Genomic DNA, 18,397 nt, shown 5'->3' on the forward strand with positions numbered 1-18,397 from the left:
TATATATATATATATAATACTTCACAATCTGTGAAGTGAACCTTTTATTCATCTAATCCCAATGCAGTAGTGTGTTACAGCCCTAATTTCTGCCTGAACTAAAGGTAAAAATGTCAGTTAAAGTAGCAAACTAACTATGCTTGCCAGGTAACAGGGAAAAACAATCTGTCCACCACCGAAGACAAATTGGTAATAAAAAGAGTACAGGCACAAAAATGCAATACAAAAGAAGCAGCACAGACTTCCACAACATGGCCTAATGAGACTCGTGTTGGTCAGCTTGAATATATAACTGTACTTTTGAGGTTGATATAAGGTGTACAACTAGAGGTTTCAAAAGTATTCACATTCAATACTCTGGTAGAAGTGTCGGTACTAGGGTTTAAAAAGACTTCTGTAGAAGTTGAAGTATCAACTTAAAAGTGTAAAAGTAATGGTTTCAAAACGACTTAAAGTGTAAAAGTAATGTAAGGGGAAGAAATGGAAAAAGGACATAATGACAATAATGTTATATTAATGTTGAATATGAACCCATTTTAGTAAAATGCAAATACATTAAAGAACCATATGTGTACTAAGAGCAGAAGATATGATGACTAGTTACCTATATATAAATATTGTAATGGTTCAAAAAGTCAAACTTCAGAGGCATGTTGTCAATAGGAGTAACAAGGCTATTTTTAAAATGTAAGGAATAGAAAGTACAGATAATTGCATGAAAATGTGAGAAATAGAAGTAAAAATTCTGCTGTAAAATAAGTACCCCTGTAAAGTATAGATACCCCAAATGTTTACTTAAGTAAGGTAACAAAGTATTTGTACTGTCACTTGACACCTGACTTGCAAGAAAATACAGCCCCGGCAAAAAGGCACAAATAAAGCTCTACTTAAAAAAAAAAAAAAAAAAAAAAAAAAAAAAAAAAAACTGCAGCATTAACTTGGCACATGGCGCTCACCTCTGCTTCATTTGCGTAGATGGGTATGTCATGGAATGGAGAGATGTATTTGCCTTGAGAGTTTTCTAGGGAAAGTAGCAATGCATTTTTTTAACATAACTAAAAATCAAACACTATGAGGAACAAAAAAGCATGAGATACCTCCTTAAAGCTCTTCTTGCCAGTGCAGCTATTACAGTTGATTAACAAGCAACTACTACACTAAAACTCAAGCGGCTGTGCTTACTGAAAAACACCCTGTAGTCCTGGGTGTTCGGCCTGCCCCTCTCCTCGATGGTAACGCTCATGTCTGTTGTTGCGTTCAGACTCTCCCACTGTGGTTTGTGCACTACACCAGGAGGATTAAGAAGCTCCTGAATGACAGGCAGCCACTGAGACAGAGGAAGCCGGCATGCGCACTGCTTAAGCCAAGATACCTGACAACTGCACGCATTTGACAGCAGGAAGTGTAAAGGCCAGCTGACAGAGCTGGCTTCTGTATAGTCCTTACGGCATTCTAATCACATCCACTATTGGTATCAGTTGTAAATAAATGTAAACAAACATCTGAGAGAAGCAAAATTGCTCAGAAAAGTAATCAGCCGCTAATCCTTCCTTAATAATAATGATAATTATTATTATTATTATTAACACTCCTGCATGCCACATGCATTCTGCATGCATTGATTTGAAGATTCTTTACCCTCTTTGCCATGATTTCCCTTGTGTAAGATCTGTCTTGAGAGCTCTTTTCAGACAGAGGGAGCTGACTGGCGTTAGCTGTAAACCAATTAACAAGGCAGGATTAGGTTGTGTACCCACGGTGTGACTTCTTGCTTCTGGAATTTCAATAGAAGTATTATAAGAAAACACACTTATGGGACAATTTTTAGAAACACTATGTGTAAAAATGTACACTTTTTTTTTGTCTCAGTAAAGTGTAAAATTGCAATGATTAAAATGCATTTGGTAGAGTTACTAGAAATGCTAATTTGCCTTTTGTATCATAACAGATCATAGTTAAGTTAAAATTTTACACATGTACACTACTGTAAAATGCTTTAGCACATTTATTATATATCAATGGCACGTTTAAAATGTGCCTACAGTTTAGTGAGAGTGACAAAATCATCATAGTGCAGGGAGGCCTGTCTAACTGCTAACCGTGTTCAGGTGTGAACTATGTTGCTAACAAAAATACATGTTACATTTCATCTCAGTTGTGCTATTGCTTTTTTTTCTTTGTCTGAAATGATATTGTGTTTTTACAGCAGTTATTGATGACAGTTTCATTAATAATTCAGTTAATTAAAATACGATGGCCCTATCAACATGGGGCACTTTTGGTATGTCATATAGATGTTTATTATGTGGTACTCATTTACGCAACACCTAAAAAGAAAAGATGATTAAGATTAAATGAGTAAGAAGGAGCTGATTATTTGGATAAATTGTACCGTATGTGCACTAAACCACAGAAAAATGCCTCCTGCTGTAAGCTAACTAATACTGTAAATGACTGTAGTTTTCCTCTGGTTCATAGACGTTCAAAGCACAGAGAGTCAGAGAGCAGCATGTAGTCCAATATAAGGTCACAGCCTTGGGCAGCAGAGGAGTCACGCAACGCTGTAAGCTTTGTCCTTTCCAGAAGACCGCAAGACTCCGACATCCTACCTCACATAAAATAGACACATTTTAAAGTCTTTACACAAAAAAAGAATCTGGTCATTAGCGAATCCCTCACATACCATAACGCTACCTCCATCTTCTTGCTTTACTGTGGTTTTATGCCACACAGTGAACCCAAACATCAGCTTACAGGTGATCCAGACTCAGCAGTGTTGCTATTTAAAGAATTTCTGAAAAGCCTACGCAAAATACTTTTAATACTGTGGATCCGTCTTTGTCACCTGCAGATGGAAGGTTTAAGAGCTTGATCAGTGTTTACGCTGCTATGTGTACTTTCTCTGTAACCCTACCAAGTCCAGTATCTGTGGTGCCTCCAGCTTGCAACTAGCAATCAGCTAGTTTCAGAATATTTTGCTTGTCTCTCCAACGGATTTTGTTCTGAGTGTACAAACAGATCCCTGTGCAGGAGCCTCAGGGTGAACTGCAGTATAACATGTTCCTACTGTTTTAATAGTCTATTAAACCATTATGTCAAGTCTAAATACAGTGCAAATGTGAGTAATGAAGTTTCTCCTCCTGTTCATCAGCCAAATTGTTGCCCTAACTACTTTAGGCTCCGTACTCCAGCCCACCTTGTTGTGTCTTTTATTGTTCCTAATAACTCAGGGCCGTAACAACTCACCAATTAGTTTATCCACATAGAATTAATTGGTAGCTATTTATTTCCCAAATATGCATTTAACAAACATTCACTGATTCCAGCTCCTCAAATGTGATGCTGCTCTTTGTTGTTTGATATCCTTGCAAATGGATTATTGGTTTTGGACTGTTGGTCGGACAGAACAAGATAATTTAGAAGACACCATCTTGGGCATTTTCTTACATCAGGGCATAATTCTGTACGCTATCGTATGTAGTCTAACAACATTCATCTAACAGTCTTGGCAAGAACTATGTCACCTATTGAAGAATAATGACATGAGACTGCATATTTACCAGTGCATAATATTTAATTGAAAAAATCTTTTTATACTATGAAAAGTATAAATAAGAAATTATTTATGATTTTTGTCTCATTTGAGACCATAACATATCAAATGATGTATACAACTGATTTCATCTCCAAACAGCACCTTTGGCTCTTTGTAGTTCACGCACAGAGGAAAAAGTAGAGGCAGCTTGGTGTGGGGGCCAGCAGGACTATAAAACTCAATTAACAAGGATGCCAACTTTATTTACACCTCGGAAGTCTTTGTTTCTTAAATCCACTGTTATATCTTCAGTTCAATATCTTCAAGTATTATGTTTCCTCATATCTCAGGCACACTAAAGCATTTTAACTGAAGTAGTTAAAGACACACAGCATGCAGTCTGTAAGTGGGTCAAATATGACACAGGACATATTTTAGGACTCTGTTGTTATCAAAATGTTGGCGAGGGATTGCAAAGCGGACTGAGAGTTTGACTCCAATGGGTTTGACTTCACATTCAGCCACTTCAGTGCTGGCATGTCAGACAACTTCTCTACTGGTATTTCTGTTTGAGAAAACAAAAATAAAAAACAGAGTTAACTTAAGCTCAAGCCATTTGAGAATATACAACCCCTTGCATTACTATATTATTACTACCGGTGATGCTGTTTCCCTCCAGGTTAATCCTCTCCAATGTGGCTATTTCAGTAAGTTTTTCAGGGAATATGGAGAAGCTGTTATTGGCCAGATTAATGCTGGTCAAATGTTCCATTTCTCCTACGGCGTCTGGCAGTTTGGTGAGAACATTTCCTCGCAGGTCCAGTTCTGAAATATATTCCAAGAAACATGTAAATTGAGGGGTCACTTGATGTGTTCTTCTGCCAAAATGTGTGAGGTGAACAGCATGTGAGATTAACAACATACAACAACACAATCTTTGATTGAAGATTGAGTCAATCAATCAGTTTATTATCCGCTACCTCTCAGCTGTGTGAAGGTCGAAAATAACTTGTTGGAAATGGCCTTCATCTCATTGTCAGCCAGTGTGATAATGTGGATTTTCTCTGAGACACCCTTCAGAACCCTGAACACACCATCTGGGAAGGAAATGAGCTTACAGTTTGACAGATCTGCAGAGGAGAAGAACATGATTATGAGATTAAGAAGCATTATTACAGCAGCAACTTTGAGATTTAAAGTTATTCTAGTAGAAATGTATTTAAGCCTCTGCCACCACCTGCTGGTGAAAATCTGAAATAGCATCAGCCAGAATATTGAATCAGGGCTGTTGATTAAAACTGAAGTAAAATTCAGTGAGAGATAGAGGGATGTGTGAAGAGAATCTTACCCAATGTGTCCTTTTCCTCCTCCACGGTTGCATTAACCCTCCGGGCCACATTTGCGACTGCCTCGCCCATTTTTCTGCTGTAACTGTTCCAAAGGGAAACATTATATCAACATTGCACTACTTTTATCCATGAAAAGTATGACATGCAAATTATATTTACAGTAACAAAAAATATTATTGAAAAAAGTATTCAGCTGTGTGCTGAACACGCTTAACACACTTGCTATATCGGGTCAATATTAAATTAGTGCTGAATGTGTTCTTAGGCATTGGTTACATTAAAAACTTGTGACAGAATCAAAAATGTGTTTTGTGTCTGTCTGTCACTGGAGTAATAGGATTCTATTAATAACTAAAGGAAATAAGACCTGTAAGTATACAACAACGTACAACAACAAATACTCTTTATTTTACAAGCCTTCATTCACATTTCATTAAACCGATAAAAGTAAACAACAAAACATACATCTACAGCTGGAGATGATGAAATCAGTAAAATCTTCCAAATTAGCAATCATTTGTAAATGTCATAAATAAATAACGCATCCTTAACAAAATAATCTATTGTAAAGAATGAGTAACAATGACAATTCCCAACATATTTGGGATGATTTGTATTATTTGTATGCTTTCACAACAGTTGAAGGATTGCATAGCAGTACTGTGTAAAACTGTAATTACAGACTTTAATTAAGACAAGCAGAGGTGGAAGTCATATTCAAATTATTTAAGCAAGTAAAAGTCGCCATACTACAGTGCAAAAACACTCAGTTACAAGTAAAAGTCCTGCATTAAAATCCTTACTTAAGAAGAAAACATACTTTATTTATCTCAGGGGGGGAGTAAATGTACAAAAGTATGAGCATCAAAATATACTTATTATCAAAAGTCAAAGTACTTTATTGAGCAGAATGGCCCATTTCATATTATTTACTGGATGATATCCTGTAGTGAAGCATTCATCTGTGTATCACTGCAGCTGTTGCAGCTGGAAAACGTGGATCAAATTTTAAGGAATGTTTTGCTTCTGGGTAGCTTAGGTTACCCTTGATTTGTTTTTTGGTTTTTAATATTGTGTATTGATAATCTGACTCTACAAACTAACTAAAGTAACTGAAGCTGTCATATAAATGTAGTGGAGTAGAAGTAGAACATAGCATGAAATGAAAGACACTCATAAGTTCAAATACCTCAAAATTGTGGGCTACTTAGTACAGTGGCGTTACATGAGTAAATGGTTACATTCCACCACGTTAACTACCTGGAACTAAATGGAAAATCTAAATATGTCGATGCGATCTCCCCAACATTAAAATACTTAAGTGACGTAAATTACTAGTATTCATGTGTTGTTACTTTCTTAAACCAAAGTGGTGCTGGGTAATGCCACCTTTATTTGCACTGACTGGACCGAGTAACGTTACAGCAATTGAAGAACACATTTTCACCCTCTTACAAGTATAAAACGAGCTTTAGCCCGACACTACCGGACTAAAAGCAGCAGCATGTTGAGCTTTAAGTTACTTAGCCGTTATTTCATCACTGTTTCATTAAAACCACGCCAGGAAGTCACTTACCCAAACTAGAAGCTACTGTTACAGAGCCTGGCAGCTGCCACAGTTAGCTAATGTTAGCTACAGCCGTCTAATTTGGTGAGTGTGTATTTTTAGACCCGGAGAGGGCAATTCATCAGATTGTTTCCCTATCCATTAGAATAGTAAGATTAGCAACGCCTCTTATAATAACATAAACAAAACCTTTGTAAGAGAGCAGGTTTTGCAAAGCGACAATTAACGTTAAAGAATATGCTAACTAGGCTACTGGCAAACAGCCGGCTAGGAAGGAAATATATTGAATTCACGAGTGTCAATGCTGCGTGTTCAAGTTGCAGACGATGTAGCAACAAAATAAGCAGTTATAAAGCAACATTTTAAGTTAAGTAGTAATACCTATTATGACGATTACAGTCGGCCAATATTTGGCTTTTTAAAAACTGTTTCACCATATTTAAAAATGTCATATCTGATTTCTGCTATTTAAAACATTTTGCATTGAGACTGGTCCTCTTAGGATATTGAGAAAACACGGACATAGTTTTCTGGCTATGCTTCTCTCCTCTAGTTTAAATATCTTCATAAATGTGTATATTTTTTGAATGTATACTTTTTCATAAAGATTTTTCAAATACTACAAAGTTGAATGTTGTCTTACCTCTCCGTCCTGGTCAACTAACGTTACTCCCAGTTTAACCCTTTGCTGAGGACATGGCAAATTCCTGGTTAGTCAGTGTATTTTCAAAGGATTTGAATACAATGAGCTCTCTGGCTTGATGAATAGTTTACCATTGTTACAACTAACTGCCACTACACCGTACTTGCTGGATATTCCTCTCCTATAGGCTTACAATGCTGTATTTTGATTTGCTGTGACTCACTGTGGATGACTGAAACAGTCTAAAACTAGAAAAGTCCTCTTCTTTTGGCGTGTTGGTTCTTTTGTGTCACCCATTGTAGTTGCAGGTAATAATGCCAGTGATCTGAGTGATGGATGACGTTGCATGCAAGTATGTTGTAATGGCAGCATAAACCAAATCAGGCAGCTCTGAGAAAGCTGTGCTAGGTATCCACAAAACAATATTTTATAAGTAACAAAACATAACAAAATACATATAACAAAAATACCATGTGCAAAATGTACATAAATAAAAATTTATTTAATATCTACAATAAATACACATTAATTACACAACTACCTGTACAATACAAAACAGTGCTGGAAAATTCAACAACATTGTCATTTCATGTTTACGTTTATGAAATTGATAAGGGAAGTAAAGTTGTATAATACATTGTAACATCTGCACACAGCTGGAAGGCTGGATGCTACTGTTGAGTTTGCATTTCAGCACATCTTAAAATAACAATGTTCTTCTTACAAACCAGAGCTCACATTACAAATTAAAATCCTGGCTCTGCACACAGATCAGCTACAATCTCACAGTGCACAGTGGTAATATCAAAGAGCTTTTTCCTTCTGGCTAAGTGTATTCTTTTGTTTTTTAGAAATTGGCCACACAGGTAATGTTTAGAGGTAGTTGTACTTTTCACTGGCAGCCACATTCATCCACAATCATGTCTTCGTGATGTCGAAGGAGCATTTCTCCATTCTCGTAGTACAGCATGCTTAATGGGCTCATTTTGGTTGGAGCACAGCAGGGCGATGCCACTCTGTCAGGGTGGTAGTGTTTCAGTAAACTCTGGAAAAGGAAGAAACAAAACAGGGGATTGAGATAGATTCCAGTCTCAAAATACTCACTTTCTGTAAACACAGACACTAAGACAGACAAATACTTTCAATATTTTTCAGTTCAATTATTCAGGTTTATGCCAGTGAGGGGTTTGTGAGAGCAGCTTTTATCATTTGAATCTATTTTATAACTCGTTATAACTCATGATTATTTCCATTGTTGATTATTACTGCCGATTATTTCCTCAATTATTTTGTTTGTCTATTAAATGTATAACACTTCTGTTTTAATTATCCACAGCCCAAGGTGATGCACTAAAATTAGTTGTTTTATTTCATTTACAGTCAAAACCAAAGATATTCCCAAGGAAAAAAAAATGCAGACAATGAATGTTGGAACGTTTCCTCGAAAATTCAGAATTATCAATTAATTATCAAAATAGTCAATAGGTAAATTGACAAATGGGCTAATCATTGCAGCTTAAACTCTTACAATATTGTTGGTTTTACAGTTGCATATCTTTTGTTTTTCTAGTTGTGTTTCCTCCTGCAGTCCCAACCATTATGATGCATTCATAGTTTGTCAGATTTACTTTAAATTACCGTCCAAACAGCAAAACCACTTTAGTGATAATTACAAATACTATTGGTCATTATGGGATAATTTTTGGGTGCTCCAGTATCTCCAATTCCGTGTATCAAATGTTGGAAAAAGTATCAAAACAAGCAGCACACACTGATGTCTAAGATACTGAATCAGTTGTCATATCCAGCACTTTGTAACTTGGTTTTGAAAAGTTCTAAAGTTATTATTATAATCACAATAACACCGTCATAGATAATCTGATCCACTCACCTGCATGTAAGCATGATTGGTTGGATTGAGGTCTTCTCCCAGGGGACCAGGGCAGGGACCCTCACAGCGGTAGGCGTTATATCTTTTAGGAAAGATGATCCAGGACCCCCAGCCAATTTGATTAAAGTCTACATGCATGTCGACTCTGCGACAAAGAGATTTTTCACTCTCTCTCTTGGACGCCTCCAGGCTTCTCACAGTTTGTTCCGCCTGGCCCCGTTTGCTCCTGCGCCTCTTTGGCCAGTGGGCCCTTTTGATTTCAGCAGGGGACAAGAACTTGGATTGTTCAGCTATGTGGAGCAAGCTCGCTTTGACCTTTGAGTTTTCATCAGAGCCAGTTTGTGAGAAGACGACCAACAAGGCTCGGTCACTCACCTCCTGCTCCCTTCTTGGACTCGCCACAAAAACCGGCTGATCAGGAAGTGACAGGCCTCTCTTTGTCTTTACCACTCTCCCTCTTCTCAACACTCTTTTGTGGGGAATATTCACTGTCGCGGATTTTTGACTGAGCCAGCCCAAGAGAGGTTCTGTGATGTTGAACACTTTCCAGCTCTGTGATGAAGTGACCAGTGATGATTCAGTGAGCAGCCCCACCAGCTGGCGGTCCTGGCAGCTCTGGGGCTTTTGGCACGCCTCGCCATGCTGGTGATAGACCTCCAAAGTGATGTTGGGAGCACTCAGTGTCCGAGGACGCCTAATTCTTAGCTCTGCCGCCTGGATTTGTTTGTCAGCTAGCAGGGCATGGAGGTCAAAGGTCGCCATCCAGCGCCTCTCTCTGTACGTCAAACCTAATGTTGTGAAAAGAAAAAGATTTTCATAATTGTATCAGACAGCTTCTCATTCGTGGACATGCTAGAACACACTAATATGACAACACACAAATGAATGGGCCAGAGAAGCAAAATCCACCTGTTACACCTGTTAGAAATAAAATACAACAACCAACATGTTTTGGAAAAGTTACCGGTTAAATGCTACATTTAAATTGGGATAGGTATGATCTCATTCAGTGATTTAAGACTTGCTCTTGAAAACAGTATTTAGTAATGAATCGGGACATATACAACAGCTGTATCTTTTTAAATGTGTCTCTGCATTAAACTTGCAGCATAAATTGTGAAACAATAAACAGATTAAAGATTATACTACATCACTTTTGCTATCTTAATGTCCCTGGTTATATTATGTCATTGTGGGCAAGACTGCTATAATGGCAATTTTGATTTAAAGGGATTTTTGCATTAATGTGATGAGCCTTGCTTTTTCAGTTAATTCATTGGAAATGGCATTTATTTTCTCTTTTCTTTTTGTGAACGTTATCACAATGCATATCAGTATTGTGATATGAAATGATACCGTCTATAGGCTACTGTGATTTCTTTTAAATCTATATAGGTAAAAAAAGCAAAATAATTGTATGCATATGTTGTACTGTAAATAGTGAAATGGATGCCTACATTTCAATCAACAGATATAAAATGACTGATTATTGTGCATCTCAGAAACAATTTTTATTTAATTTATTCTTAAATAAAACTTCCATTAGGCTACCAACCAAAATAATTTACCATATGTCTATGTTAACTGCAATGTGGGGGGTTAATCACGGTTAGGAGTTGTGTTTGTAGGTCCAACCTCTTTTCTTTTGCAAAGTGAGTTGTAGGGAGAACAAATGCATAGTATATTTCCCTTTGATAACTTTCTACCATGCCCTCATGATTAATGTCTGTATTGATTAAGATTTCAGCAAATCAAAGCTGCCTCTCCAAAATAATCCAGTCATTGTTCCGGTAGGCTATAGGAACACATGTGCTGCGCCCACATCTGTAACGGGGCTCATTGTGATTCAATGAACAGGTGGTACAAATTAATCTGAGGGATTAAAGCGTTTTAAGACATTTGTCTTGTGTATTGTCCAGTGCATTGGCCTATTTAACTAGACTGTTGATCAAAGGTGCAAGCCATCCTCGCTATTCATCCACTCAAACCAAACACCGAGCCGAAACCAATCATTTAGCACATCTCTACCTCTCCTGGCTTCTGCATATCCTCAGTCAAACAAATAGGTAATAACTCTAACACCTAGCAGCGATGTGAAGTTAGATTCAGCAGCGGGGAGGGCTGTCCTCTGTCGGCTGCCTGTGCCATTAAATCCCGAGCTCTAATCTAATCAAGCCAAGTGTGAAAAAAGAACTAAGGGAAGTTGTTGATTTGACTTAGCAAGAGATTTGTATAGGGGGATGTCTGGCGAGATATCTAATCAACATCACCTATTTAAGAAAAAAGAGGTTTGCTTTGAGAATTAGACAGAAAACTGGCCTTTTCACACGCTGATCTCTGCATGGTTATTCACCCCCTGAGCGGGATGTGGATTGAAACCCTCTAAAGGTCGTCTGGCTCGCAGCTTTGACAGGACAACACTTGAGCCCCCCCCAAAAAAAACTAACATTTCAGAGGGCTTTAAGTGGTAGGCCAGGCCTAGAGGAGTCATCTGACTTTGACCACAGCTGAAAACACGAATAAAGACGTACATACAATACGTAGCCTACATATACATTTTCTATCATCTTGTTATCCCCTCTCATTCATGATACATAGCCTAGCATTTCCACATTAATCTTACTTTTAGCCATCACACTCTTCACGGTGTCTGCTTGCTTTGCGGCATCTTGCTCCATAGTATCCAAAGGCCTTGAAAAGTTAGATTTGAAATTCCTGTAGAGATGCATCATGTAGGTTGGCAGGTGGTACCCGGTCGATCGGTCCACCACGGGAAAACGCTGCAACGGCCTCATATAAACTCCATCACTGTTCATTTGAATCCCCTGAGTCAGCAGCACCAGCAGAGATGCGTGCAGCGCAACGGTCACAGCTCCCAATGGACGCATGATTTGCGCCGGTTAATGTCAAATTCCTCTACACGGAGATTAGGAGTGTCTTATATACCCTCACCCACCCCCTTTCATGTTTAACAAGTAGCTGAGAACATTAAAGGAAATTGACATGCGTCCTCAAGACTTGTTACCTGACAGCTCATCATCCATTCTGTTGGTAATGAGGCGCCTGGGTACGTGTTTACAAGGACCGCAGCTCTTTGTTTGCGCGGCTTCTGCAGCCTGATTTCCCATCCTTGGATTAATTGTTTCAGCTATTTGGTTTACACTAATTGTTAGGCTTTCCAAAAGTGTAATGTAGGCCTAGTCTCCTGAATACAGTCTGAAATGGACTGTGTGGAGAACGATTGGGCTGCTGTGCTTATAGCCTGTAAGACACATGTAGGGCCTACTAAAACATTACAACCATTAACATAACACATCACTCAATCACACGCAATAACATGTGGCCCATAGCAAATTATGCCAGTGTGTGCAATATAGGCTATCTTTTATTATACATTGTAGGGGGAAGCATTTTTTATGCACCACATATCTGGAACCAACTCCCAGAAAACCGCAGTTTTCCTATTTCTTTTAAATCAAGGCAGAAGAGCTTTCTTTTTGGATGCTGCCTTTCTTTAAATAATTGTTAATTTCTTTTACTGCTCTGTAACTTTTGTTCTGTATTTTATCTGTTTTAATATTTTTATTTGTTGCTGCTCTTTAATGTTTTAGGTAAAGCACTTTCAATTGTCCTGTTGCCTGTTGCTGCCTTGCCTTGCCTATAAACATCTGTAACCTAAATGGGCCTATATATGAAAAAAGCTTAAGGTCAATTAATCATGATCAACTCCATTGGCTAAGGATATAACCTTGAAGGAGTTTCAGTTGCTCTACTTACACACTGCTCTAAGAACAATTTACAGGAACATAGACACAGACATATAGCTAAAGGACAAGGAAAGCTGAACAAAGATAAAAGCAAACCAAAAACAAAACTATTATGTAGCTACATACAAGTAGGTGAACTAATTAGTTTATACATAAATAGTTTTTAGCATAAAAAGTAAAAATGAACAACATACTCATTGTAAATGTCACCTTAAGTCTTTTTATCCTATTTCAACTTCCAGAGCTTCACTTATATTAGGCCTAATAATTCACATTCAGGGCTTTAAAGCGTATGGTCAGCATTGCCTTTTAGTGACCATATCATGCTTTTTATGGGGTTAAAATTTGATATTATTATTACTTCAATACTAATGTTTTTGTGACAGTATATGTGGGGACCATTAACACTTGCACAATAACATGAAATATATCAGATTTCGGTATTTTTCAAACTGGCTTGATGTCGAACTGAATCAACTACAATGTCACGTTCAAGCTCATTCATATTCCTCTGATGTTGGGATGTGAATAATTATGGTTTGTGAGACTAGCAGAGAGCGTCTGAGGATGAGTTCAGACTGCGCATGCGCCCACATAGCAAACTCCTTTTCCTCGTATATTTCCCGAGAAAGGACCCCAAAAAAAATCAATGGATGTTGTTTTTTTCCAGTAGCATTTGAGAGCGGTGCACTCGGCCACATCCTCCACCCCGGACAAACCGACTAGTGAAAACCTGTTTTCTTAAAAGCCAGACGCTTTAATCACCCACCGTGTGCTGAAATGGTGAGTAGCTTTAAAAGTTTACAGCTCTCGTTGCACGAGCCACCGCAGCCGAAAAGTCAACTTTCATGTCGTTTTGGATGCTGAGACTCTCACAGTTTATGAACACCTTTATCCAGTATGCATTGCTCGTATTTGCAGCTGTGCGCTTTGAAAGAGTAAAGAGTAGGTTATGTTCATAATGCGAAGAGTTTGGTTAATAGGGCATACATGTGCATGCCCCCCCCCCCCCCCCCCCCCCCCCCCCGCTCTCCATGCCTGCTGTATTGTGCACCGCACCTAGCCAATGATTTGGCAGTGATGAATGATACAAAGTTTAGTATGCTATGACCTCCAGGCGGTAGCTCATTATCATCAGGCAAACATAGAAAGACAAGCACGTTTTCAGATACATTTCAATTTATGCTTTTATTTTACTTGAAAAACACATTTGTCAATGACTTATATGTAAAACGTTTGTGGTATAATGCCCATAGACATGCTCAACGTTCCTACACACACACACACACACACCATATATATATACGCCCAAACACATACATAAGGGTCAGTACTTATATACAGTACATTGCTACCCTAAGATGAATAATATCCTAAATAATGATAACCATGATAAAAATAGTATTCATCATCTCTATTATCAACATTCCCACGCCATTATACTACTCAATTTCAATACTTTTCTAGTGTCATGTCTTTGAACCCTTTTTTAAACTTGAAGTATTCCTAATATGTTTGAATTCCTCTAGCAATGCAATCCATAACTTCACGCCACAGACATTCATTCTTCCCATTAGGTGTAATGTAAAGGAAAAAAAAGTCCAAAGCACAGTATGCCCTTTGATGTATTGTAGTCCCGGCCGTTGTTTGATTAAGCCCGTGCAGCTGGGATCATTCTCTTCTCTTCATATCACTTTACCTTACGTCCTGGGGGAAGACAGAAACTGGCTTTTGACAACCGAGAGAACAGATCAAACCTTGAACATCACAATTAATCAAGAGTGAGAGCACGAAACTCCTCAGTGAATGGACACCTGGATCATAAATGATTAAGCTATTTATTCTTGGATTATCTTGATAACAGGAATAGTAAATAAACTTTACTCCTCTCAGGCTTAACTTGACCAGTTGCTGATTATCTGGTGTGAAATGTTGCTTTATTATGATCTATTTAGTAGGGCTATTGGTCGGGAACTGATAAACTCAAAACAGGTCCAGTAAGGTTTGAAATTTCTTCAGGCAAGTAACACCCTTAACACCAGGGTTGCTTCAGCAAAATAAGATTTTTCTCTTTTTTTGGAGTTCCATGACATATTTTAGAGTCTAATTGTTTTATCCTAATTCACAGCCTTTAAAGTGTCTTTTAACCCTTTTGTTGTCTTCCCGTCAACCAGGAATAAAAGGTATGGCATTTTCTGACATTTTTGTCACTTTCTCAGTGTAGTGGGTACTTTTTTTAATGTTTTTTTCTAAAGTTGTTTGACATTTCTAATGATGACATTTTCATCTTATTTCAAAAGCCCATTTCGTGTGATGAAAAAACTGAAAATGGGCCTGGTATCTGCAACCCACCAGTGCTTCAAAATAAAACGTTTGTCTTATTTGTGATATAAGCATGTGACCTGTTTCAACACCACCCCTTAAAAAATCGGAATCAATACAATCAGGAATCAAAAGGAAGATTTGGAATCACACTTGTTAAATTCCAAACGATGCCCGACCCTACTGTTAAGTTACTGTATAAACACCTGTTTGGAGTTGAAATAATTAATAAGATAATGAACATCTGTGTCGCAGTGACTGGAGAAATCTTGTTTACACGGCTGAGTGCAATGCGTCATTTTTACCACAAGGTGTTATATTTGATCACTGGGATCAGCGGATATTTAATATCCTCCAGAGTTTGTCTCTTTGGGTGTCATTTTCTCTTCTCAAAAGTCTTCATGTTGGGGTTTTATTTAAAACTTGACTGTATTTTTTTATTAAGGAAAACTAATGTCCCTAAAATTCAAAGGAAATATGAAGAACTGTTAGAAAATTAATATTGCATCAAAATAATAGTCATTTAAGTATCATGGCCACATACTGCTCCAAGCAGCTGAACTTTGGCTGAAGTGAAATATTCTCATTTGCTATCTTCTCCTTTCCTGTTGCCGTTAAAAGGCTTTTAGCACCTAGTTTTTTGGGGTTAAGACAGACACCAGACCCGAAAAGGATTTGGACAAGACAGGTAATATTAGCCGTATGCTCTTACTTCCACTGGGGACATTTAGCAGAGAGGAAGTGTTTCTTAATCTGTCACAGTACATCCTTTTACTCTATATACTCTTATCGCCATCTTTTCCTTCTGAACAAATCAGAAGGAAATGAAGGGTGTGTAATAGATGTGTCATTTGGTACCTTTTTTGTTGTTGCTTTATTTAATTTAAATTCAACATCTTTTAGAAACATCTACTAGAGAGCTTCTCGTTTTTTGATATTTGGTTTTGATGTCACACCCCCCGCCCCTAGAAAAGTGAATCATGTTTATGATTGCTCATTCATTGACCCATTCGCATTTTGATATTTGCGGTCCATAAGAGGCTTTTATTTCACATGCATCTTGTTGCCAGAACATCAGAGTCTTAGCTGCTGCAGGAAGGAAGGAAAAGGTGTGGCAGCAGTAGATTTTACGTCAATATCTCAAAAACAGCTCCCCACATTTATATTGCGCTCAATTCTGACATTACCGGGTGACAGACCGTTGATTACACATACGTTTTGTCAGAAAATATTCTGACAGGCAGCCAGTCAGAGAATATAGTTTATGTTGTTGTTGTTGTTGTCGTTTATTTATTTTGAGTTGTAGTCATGTCATGTATGTGTAGAAGAATTAGTTTTTTTTTTTTTTTGTGAAGGCATAATATCACCGGATACTATTTGCTCTTTCTTGCTTTACACAGCTCACAGGATGAAATAGGAAAGTTAGTGCATGATGTGAGAGTCTTACCTCAGGGTTACGACTACAAGAGTTAGAGCACACAGCCTTTTGCAGCTGAACCTCAAGCTTAAATCTAAGTGTTTGCCCAGCTGTAAGCCTGTTTGCCTTCAACATTGCATGTGTTAACCACTAATGAATGGAGTAATTAGAGCATCATAGTGAATTAGGCTTACGTGATGTCATTTGTGTGCAGTTGTTACTGATTGTTACAGCCTCCTGGCAGGTCTACTTTACATCACGTCAGTGAGGGTTAACTGCTGCAGCTGATTATAACAAGTTTTACAAGTGAAGGTTTAATTTATAAGTATGAGATAGTTGTTAAAAGGTCTGCCATGTGTGGGAGGCATTGTGCTGCCAGGACACCGCGGTAGTGATTGGATAGCAAACTTGATGATGAGTAAGCCTCTCTGGTTCCGCCTCCACATCCTTTTATACACATCTTCCCCCCCCCCCCCCCCCCCCCCCCCCCCCCCCCCCCCCCCCCCCCCCCCCCCCCCCCCTCACACACACACACAATTGCACACACAAATCCCAGTATGCGTGAGCAGCCTTGCACCTCATGCGGGTTGCATACCAAAAAAGTCACAATAAAAACAAGGGAGCATGCCGTCACCCTTCTAAACCTCCTCAGACGGAGCGCAGTGTCCCCCCCCTGCCTTCTACTGCAGATTGCTTGTCTGGGATCTGTCCTTACGGAAGGACACGTTCACCGACTTGCTTTATAAGGACATCTTAATGATGCGAGACCGCCGCCTGCCATAGTGTGATCAGTGGGAAGAGACAGATTGCCTCACAGATCACTGAGAGAGAGAGAGATGCCAGCGAGGATGTCTGATTGAGACTGGTGTGCCGCCTGCCGGAGAGGAGTTATTTTGGTTATTTTTAACCTACTATTTTCTGTTTTTTTCACTGTTTCTCAGAGAGTCAAGCCTGTCTTGGATGATGGACTGATCAGCTGAATGTCAGGTATAGTTGTGATACTTCTGTCATAATACTTGAGTCCTGCTGCAGACTTGTGGTCACTATCATTAACGTTCCTGATGAATACAAAAGGACACATGCATTGTCTGAATATCGATTCAGATGCCCTGTTTGATTTGTATTGCAAAATGCGGACTGAAATTTAAACAATGCAAAAGTCATCTTTAGCTATATATAATATTAAAGCTCCTTTCCCTTTTACAGAGAGGTATCCTTTGGTTTAAAACATTCATGTTTGAAGTTCACATAATAACATGGATTACGTTCTTCATGGCATGTGATGCATGTGAAGTGTTAGCTCTCATTGCTTTTAGAAGAGGACCCGCGCCTGTTTGACAGGTTTCTGGCTTCCTATGTCAAGTTAAAATGCAGAAGCTTAGTCAGGATGTGTTTGCGCAAACACAAGTTTACCACTTCAGTCTAAGCGCCAAGGAAAACATTAACAAATTGGTGTAAAATCTCTCTAAAGAGGGAGGTTCTCTAAGGCAGCATTGACTAATAGAAGTGCTGTCAGTTGGCCTGGTGGGGCTGACTGACTGGATATTGCGGTCAGATGCTGAGGTTACGAAAAAATGAAAGCCACGTTACGGCAGGCTTGAAATCATAGGGGAATAAAATTGCCATCTTGAAATTAAATAAATTACAGGCAGGGTTTTAAAAATAGATTTGCCAACTCCTTTTTTTTTTACAGCGCAGTGTTGAGCTGTGAAAGCAGGAATGTAGAAGGCTAAAGGTTATGTGATTTTATGTAATATTCACTGCAGTAGCATAGTTTGTTTTTGTGTCCCAGTAGATTTTCTGCTTCAACTGGGGAAAAAGTGCCTTTGATTCAGTTGTTTTCCAGTCAGTTTGGACGCTCATTCTGTTAATCTGTCTTGCAGTGTGAAAGCTATTTTGGGGGTAG

At 38.5% G+C, this 18,397-nt stretch overlaps 4 protein-coding genes across 7 annotated transcripts in view; 1 reads left to right on the top strand and 3 right to left on the bottom strand.

The window, feature by feature from the left end:
- Positions 1-1,394, bottom strand: part of ppa1a (inorganic pyrophosphatase 1a) — a 3,882-nt gene extending 2,488 nt beyond the window's left edge. The window contains 2 exon segments of the mRNA XM_034860180.1: positions 957-1,021; positions 1,183-1,394. Of these exon segments, the coding sequence (XP_034716071.1) occupies positions 957-1,021; positions 1,183-1,243 (126 nt within the window). The 5' untranslated portion in view covers positions 1,244-1,394.
- Positions 1,395-3,782: 2,388 nt separating this feature from the next.
- lrrc20 (leucine rich repeat containing 20) lies at positions 3,783-7,318 on the bottom strand. 2 transcript variants are annotated; one of them, XM_034861036.1, is made up of 5 exons: positions 7,095-7,318; positions 4,884-4,972; positions 4,516-4,665; positions 4,193-4,360; positions 3,783-4,100 (listed from the first exon to the last, which is right to left on the bottom strand). In XM_034861036.1, exons 2-5 carry the CDS (start codon positions 4,951-4,953, stop codon positions 3,970-3,972), a joined length of 519 nt encoding a protein of 172 aa, XP_034716927.1. In that variant the 5' UTR covers positions 4,954-4,972; positions 7,095-7,318; the 3' UTR covers positions 3,783-3,969. The 2 variants fall into 2 exon arrangements, with proteins under 2 accessions (XP_034716927.1, XP_034716928.1); XM_034861037.1 differs by lacking the exon at positions 7,095-7,318 and adding an exon at positions 6,461-6,720.
- Positions 7,319-7,642: 324 nt separating this feature from the next.
- ndr2 (nodal-related 2) lies at positions 7,643-11,873 on the bottom strand. Its single transcript, XM_034861090.1, has 3 exons — positions 11,609-11,873; positions 8,986-9,773; positions 7,643-8,139 (listed from the first exon to the last, which is right to left on the bottom strand). The coding sequence occupies exons 1-3, from the start codon at positions 11,871-11,873 to the stop codon at positions 7,987-7,989; spliced, it is 1,206 nt and encodes a 401-aa protein (XP_034716981.1). The 3' UTR covers positions 7,643-7,986.
- A 1,470-nt stretch (positions 11,874-13,343) lies between these two features.
- Positions 13,344-18,397, top strand: part of pald1a (phosphatase domain containing paladin 1a) — a 47,162-nt gene continuing 42,108 nt past the window's right edge. Inside the window, exons 1-2 of one of the 3 annotated variants that reach the window (XM_034860459.1) lie at positions 13,344-13,535; positions 17,433-17,478. The gene's annotated coding sequence lies outside the window, so the exon portion shown is untranslated. Of the gene's footprint in view, positions 13,536-17,139; positions 17,479-18,397 lie in introns of those variants that run through there. The other 2 variants (XM_034860462.1, XM_034860460.1) reach the window with 2 other exon arrangements.

The sequence above is a fragment of the Etheostoma cragini genome, chromosome 21 (assembly GCF_013103735.1).
Source record: "Etheostoma cragini isolate CJK2018 chromosome 21, CSU_Ecrag_1.0, whole genome shotgun sequence".
Taxonomy (NCBI): domain Eukaryota; kingdom Metazoa; phylum Chordata; class Actinopteri; order Perciformes; family Percidae; genus Etheostoma; species Etheostoma cragini.

Excerpts from the sequence above, each read along its gene's own strand:
- lrrc20 (XM_034861036.1), bottom strand. The coding sequence starts at position 4,953 with ATGGGCGAGGCAGTCGCAAATGTGGCCCGGAGGGTTAATGCAACCGTG. Across the intron at positions 4,666-4,883 it reads GGAGGAAAAGGACACATTGG|ATCTGTCAAACTGTAAGCTC; the intron begins GTAAGATTCTCT and ends TCTCCTCTGCAG. Across the intron at positions 4,101-4,192 it reads GGAGGGAAACAGCATCACCG|AAATACCAGTAGAGAAGTTG; the intron begins GTAGTAATAATA and ends TTTCTCAAACAG.
- ndr2 (XM_034861090.1), bottom strand. The coding sequence starts at position 11,873 with ATGCGTCCATTGGGAGCTGTGACCGTTGCGCTGCACGCATCTCTGCTG. Across the intron at positions 9,774-11,608 it reads GAAGAGTGTGATGGCTAAAA|GTTTGACGTACAGAGAGAGG; the intron begins GTAAGATTAATG and ends TCACAACATTAG. Across the intron at positions 8,140-8,985 it reads CCAATCATGCTTACATGCAG|AGTTTACTGAAACACTACCA; the intron begins GTGAGTGGATCA and ends TTCCTTTTCCAG.